This window comes from Rhagoletis zephyria, unplaced genomic scaffold (genome assembly GCF_001687245.7).
Source record: "Rhagoletis zephyria isolate East Lansing unplaced genomic scaffold, Rhagoletis_zephyria_1.1 Rzeph_scaffold_01084, whole genome shotgun sequence".
NCBI lineage: Eukaryota > Metazoa > Arthropoda > Insecta > Diptera > Tephritidae > Rhagoletis > Rhagoletis zephyria.
Window position 1 is genome coordinate 71,945 of NW_016158168.1, and position 6,808 is coordinate 78,752.

Below are 6,808 nucleotides of genomic sequence, written 5' to 3' on the forward strand. Positions count from 1 at the left end.
AAAAAGGTTTTTTCTTACCAGCGGTCATCCCTCGGCAGGCAATGGCAAACCTCCGAGTGTATTTTTGCCATGAAAAAATGCTTCTCACAAAAAATACAATCGCCGTTCGGAGTCGGCGTAAATTTTTTTTTTGCCGACGGTGCTAGGTATTTTCCTCCATATAAGGTATGGTCAGCCTAAAACATTATTTAAAATTGACGCGATTTTCTAGCTTCTTGAAATTTGCACTTTAACACACTTAAATTTAATGGGCTGTAAATCTGCATAAAAAGTTAAACATTTTTGTATGTAAATAATTGTTAAAGTTTGTTTAATTTTAATAAATTTTATACGAAGTTTAAAATGTGGGTAAATAAAATGCCTGAAATAAAAAAGGTACAAATAAGACGATGCTTCGTCAAAAATGAGCAACGTGTATGTCAGTATTTGGGCCTTGTTGTACTTATCGCCATAGTCTTACCAACTGCAAAAATTCTTGTGGCAACATTGTTAATTAGTGACATTTATGGCGAAATATTTATTACCATTTGCATTGTGGTTGCCGCAGGAGCAGATATTAATACAGCGACGAGAACGTTCAAATGCAAATAATGTGGAGAAATAAACTTATTAACCAAAGATTATTGACTTCAACCACAGCTTTTATTTCATATTTGTAGATATTGCGGACTCAATAGAAATTCCAATATTTCGCTACCGAGTATCGAAAGTATTGGATACTTTTTAAATCGGTACCGAGTATCGATCAATACTTAAAAGTACCGACTGAGCACATCACTACAAAAGACAACAGCTGGCCGTGTTGCCTTCGAAAATACCCCGGATCGGAGTTAATTCCCAACAATTTCGTGCATTTGTTCGGCTGCTTATGCGCATTTTAAAGAGCAAAATGCATGAGTCAAATAACTAAAAACAACATTAAACAAATATAGAAGTTATAATTGAATGAGTAATAGATTAAAATTCTACTGGCCGTGGGACTCGAACCAACGACTGCCGTCAAGGCACACTTTTGGTCAGATCAATTTTGCCGTTGACCCGGATCAACTTTTCCGTATGTTTATGCTTTAATCAAGTTTACTACATGTCTATCGAGATTATCGACAGCAGCTCCAGAAGGACCTTCCTTCCGCTTCCTTGGAATAATACACGAGTTTCACATTCTTATTCTGCGACCCCAAACAGGATCTAGTAGTATATAAATCACGTATCACGTCATGTATGTGTACCTATTAAACGCTGCACAAAGGACGCAGGCACTAGACCACGCCTACCATCCAACAATTCAGCATCCAAGTAACCGCCTTGTGGTTCGCCGCTAGTCCATACGAGTAAATAATCGCCGGCGCATAGTGATAGCTCACCTTCAGCTTCCCTAATGAAGAGAGAGAAAATATATTATTCGTATATATAATCTATTCAAATCAAACATCTTTTTCTAAGTGAGTTGGTCATTTGAACCGTCTACCACATCAACCCAACCTAACCTAACATCTTTTTCTACTTAAATGAGCACGAACTCAAATCTTCCCATTTGTAAGTATACACAAATAATCAAATATGGTCGTATAATAATCCTAAACTAGTCCCGAAATAGTCCTGAGATAGTCCAGAAATTTTCGTTTGGACACATAGGAAGCAATTAGAGCTATTCTGTTCGGTTACAAAAGCAGTACCTAGTTACAAAGTTTCTGCTGGGTCACCACCAATACCGAAAAGCTAAGATAAGGCACACCAATAAAAATAAATTTTGCTAAGATTTTGGCCAGTTGATGGAGTGCGGCCGGATGTTATAACACAACTGGAGGGACCTAAAATTTTGGGGCGCCTCCGAACAGCAAATGGTTTTCTGAGAAGCTTTTTCATGCTAGAAATACCCGAAGTTCAAGTATTGCATCGCAGGAAATGCGATGGACGAGACATGGTGGCAAGAAATATCCAACATGCTGTTGGCAAGCAAATTTGGTTAGGCGGGGACTACACAATCGGTTTAAAAGCCAAGTTTAACATGTTTAGCTTTATTTATGCGCACAACCCGGCGGAATAGGAACTGCCAGCTTTCACCAGCACGCCTCCAATAACGAAGAGAAACAGAGGATATGCTATTTTCTAAAGGAGTAAAAAAAGAGAGACGTTGGTCCGAAGAAATGAAAGAATAAGCGAATAGTCAAATGCTTTCAGGACCAAGGCTAGTTCTTGCAAAAACATGCATGGAATTCTGATAACATTCCCTCAGACAACACTTGGATTTTTAGCAGCTTGTAAAAAATTTAAACTTAGGGGTGTACGAGGACAAGACGAAGTACGTTATGGCACAAGCAAAGGGTTTTCGTGACTTCGTCGGCGATGTCGACCAACGATGAAAAGGCTTTGGTCGCTTTTGAGGACACAAGATCAGTTACCCTATTCGCGTTTGCCAAGGGTACCGAAGACGATGGAACGACGAACTCCGTGACCTTTTCGATTAGTCCAACGCATAAAAGTACAACGATCGCGGTGGCTTGAACATATCATACGTATTGTTGAGTTCAACAGTTTTCAACAGGGTGAAATGACACTTCGACTCTACGCCAATGGCTGGAACTAAATGGGGGACCCCCATGATAGCAAAGTAGGGACCAAGTACAAAATGACCTATCTACATTTAGGATGAATAACTGGCGGAACTTAACAAAGGGTAGATGCCTAGATTGAAGTTTTTGTATAGGCCTATACCTACTTACGATTTTAGGGCCATAAGAAAAAATAGGTGTTATGAAAAAGAAAGAATTATATATAAAGTGTTTTACAGTTGGCGCCAGTACAACCTACTATTCACATTCCGCATAAACGTTTTGAGGGTAAGGTTAATGGACCACCACGCCTTTTTTGCGGGGTTTATTAAGGTGGCAGATCTATGCCCATAAGCCGCAACCGACCGATCACGATGCCACCATAAGAAGCCATGGTGGACATGTACATAAATAATGTTATATTCCATATATCGATGGCTGAGTGGAAGATCGTCCTATCGCGACAGCCAGTTTAAAAACGCCCTATCTCAGAAAACTTTTCAAGAACGCCCTACTTTAGAATTTTATTGAAAAACACCCTATCTTTGAATTTGGTCGAATAACAATCTATCTCAGAACTTGGTTCAAAAACGAAACGAAAATACAATGAAAATAAGCTGAGATAAGGCGTTCTTCAACCAAATTCTGAAGAAGGGCGTTCTTGAAAAGTTTTCTGAGATAGGGCATTTTCGAACTGACTGTCGAGATAGGTCGACCTTCCACTCAGCCATCGATATAATGGGCGCGTTCATAAGACGTAGCTGTATAGCTCATCTGCTATAAAACTGTTGGCAACTGTTAAACCCAACAATTACGTCTTAGAAACGGCTTGATGAATATGCTGCCAAATGAACAGCTGATAAATGTAAACAAATGAAATTGCAACAAATAGAGATAGTTGCGCCGATAATATTCACAATTCAACGCTGAGGTGCCGCCATGTTCAAAAATCGTTCAATTATAAAATATTTTGGTTACTTAATCACATCAGTAATATAAAATAGAAAAAAGTTATTTGCAACTGCCACCTAACAAAGCGGCGTTAAATTTAATATAAGTGGCGTAAGTCTTTTCTATCAGCTGTTTAGGCTAAGCCCAACACGTTGAGCCTAGGTAGCGTAAAAATTTTCCGCTTGAAAAAATGGCGGAAAGTTGCCAACCGTTAAGCTGAGCGGAACTACTCAACTGTGCGTTTCTAAGACAAATAGCCAACCGTTACGCAACAGCAACGTCTTATGAACGCGCCCAATGATTTTCGTGGGTCTAAGAAATGAAAACAGATTTTGTTTGATAACTCACAGACAGCTTGTTTTATTATATTTTATTTCCATATCTATCCACCCCTTATTAGAAAACCCTTTAATATCAGATTTCTTAAATAAATCATATCTGTAATATCCCCGCTCTTCTTATTCTATATGCATCAACTTTATGTAAGTACTCACTCTGGTGGATCGTAGGGAAAGCGCGCTATGAAGACACAGCATCGTCCCTTTCCAGGTATGTCCAACATGTCCACCTGTGGTTCACTCACGCCATTTAAGTTGTGATTCCGCGCTGTAAAATTAAAAAAAAATTGCATGAGAAAATATACAAACTTGCAATTATGTGTTTCATACCGTCCATTTCTACCCATCCCCACTTACTTTCTAAATCCAAGGCGCCCAAAGCCAAATTGCCACGATTGTGCAACATTGATGCACTCAGGCTGTCCGTGAACTCATCCAGGCCCCATGTGCTAGGCGGTATCGGCGAGCATGGTGAGCTACGATTGCCATAACGCGTCAACGGTATATCGATTTCGTCGAGCATTTTCATCTTTGTAGCGGTACGCAGTGCAGCCGATGAGTAGGGATATGATGCGCTCGAGCCCACATCAATGAACGGTGGGGGATATGAATTGGGCAATCCAGCTGACAGACCACTCAAACCGCCAATGCCGGTGCCAGCACCCAATCCGTACAAGGAGGACGCGCCCGTCACACCACTCAGACCCGACAAGCCGGTAGTGCCCAATAAGGTGCTCGTATCGAGCATATTGCCCAAGGTGGGATGAGTCAGCGACGAACCAAGCGGTGGCACTCCGCCGGTACCACTTAGCCCCAAGGCCGAGTAGCTGCTGGTGCCGGTCGGTATGTTATGCGCGTTCAGCGACAAGATGGGCATAGTTGTGCTCTGTAAATTGTACAGTTGTATTGTGCCACGCTACATATTTATGTATATTTAAGAGTGATTTGCATAGTTATGCGAGCAAATGTGTTTGCGTATTTATTGATTATAGGGTTATTGGTTTTCAATAAAAAAAATAAGTGTCGTTTAGTTGAAGTAACAGTTGTGGGATAAGGTTTGAAATTCATATAATAATTTTTGTTAAATGATAGTTTATATTTGTTTACACATTACACAATTGCAGACACACACACAAATAGGGATTCAATAGAGAGAGATAAAGAGCAAATACAGAGAGACACAAAGAAAGAGAGTGACGAAAAAAGTGGATTTCATTTTTGTTTTGATTGAAAAAAGACAGCGATATATGTAGACACCAGTAGACAAGGACAACACATTTGATCATTTATGGTTTATATATTATTTGATTTGGATTTTTGATTATTGCGACACAACATAGTTTTACGATTTAAAAAACGATTCATGTATCACAATTTAAATATTTTTGTTTAGTTTTGTTTAATGCATTTCATAGAAAAAAAGAAAGAATGAGAGAGACAACAGCACATATGAAAGAAGGAAAGAGAAATGAAAAATTGTTTGTTACCGTTTCTTCACTTTCGGAACATTAAAATGTTTTAGAAAAATATTCATATACGAAACGAGTATGTATGCATATGTAAACGCGAATTGATGTAGCTATTATACATACATATGAACAGCTATTGTATATTTTTCTATTAATATAAGATGCTGACTACGAAAACGATTATGTACGAATCGATGCACGAAGGATGTGATTATATGGTCATCTAGAAGCGAAACTTTTAAGCATTTGTTGGCATGAAATGTCTTCCTAAGCGAATACGGTAACACATATACACATAAAGTGTATGTATGGATGTACATAAATATCTATGTATGTATATACGCACATACAGAGGTAAAGCATGAATCCATATTCTCTTAATGTGGATACGGGCGAAAGCATTTTTTAACTCCTATAACTAAGTAACGTAAAACAATTAAAAGTATACACATATTTAAGCGTCTCCTAACAGCAAAAAATTGTGTGTCTCCTATAATGGACGGAGCAAAGAAGAAAATAGAAAATTAAATAAATTTATTGTAGGTACATATGTTCGCACAAAATCGAGCTCAACGTAAAAAGAGATTTGATCTTAACATGGCGTTAGTGGGCGGCAACCGGTTATTAAATAATTCAAGCGAATATAAAATTTTAAAACTTTCATACATACGTATAAATTTAACACACACAAGCATACATAGTAAGATATATACATATAGATAGTAATATGTCGGTAAAAAAAATGTGTGGAATGCGCATGCATGCATTATTTCAATAAAACTAACAAACAATAATTAAGTAATAAAATAATTCTTTTTTCGACNTATGTATGGATGTACATAAATATCTACATATGTATGTATATACGCACATACAGAGGTAAAGCATGAATCCATATTCTCTTAATGTGGATACGGGCGAAAGCATTTTTTAACTCCTATAACTAAGTAACGTAAAACAATTAAAAGTATACACATATTTAAGCGTCTCCTAACAGCAAAAAATTGTGTGTCTCCTATAATGGACGGAGCAAAGAAGAAAATAGAAAATTAAATAAATTTATTGTAGGTACATATGTTCGCACAAAATCGAGCTCAACGTAAAAAGAGATTTGATCTTAACATGGCGTTAGTGGGCGGCAACCGGTTATTAAATAATTCAAGCGAATATAAAATTTGAAAACTTTCATACATACGTATAAATTTAACACACACAAGCATACATAGTAAGATATATACATATAGATAGTAATATGTCGGTAAAAAAATGTGTGGAATGCGCATGCATGCATTATTTCAATAAAACTAACAAACAATAATTAAGTAATAAAATAGTTCTTTTTTCGAATGACATAAAGTTTTTCAAATTTTATTTTCGCAAATGGCTACCCCATGGTAGAAAAAAGAAGGTATGTAGTTTCACTTAATGACATTTGACTTTTGCTGACATTTGCATCAAACTCTAGCTGCCAGATTAAAAATAAAATTTTTTTTTTTTT

The 6,808-nt window shown here is 37.4% G+C and overlaps 1 protein-coding gene across 1 annotated transcript in view; it reads right to left on the minus strand.

The window, feature by feature from the left end:
- LOC108362745 (RIMS binding protein) overlaps positions 1-6,808 on the minus strand; it is a 79,838-nt gene that overhangs the window by 62,242 nt on the left and 10,788 nt on the right. The window contains exons 6-8 of the mRNA XM_017615864.1: positions 4,199-4,727; positions 3,998-4,109; positions 1,230-1,375 (exon numbers count right to left, since the gene is read on the minus strand). Coding sequence (XP_017471353.1) covers positions 1,230-1,375; positions 3,998-4,109; positions 4,199-4,727 — 787 coding nt within the window. The remainder of the gene's footprint in view (positions 1-1,229; positions 1,376-3,997; positions 4,110-4,198; positions 4,728-6,808) is intronic.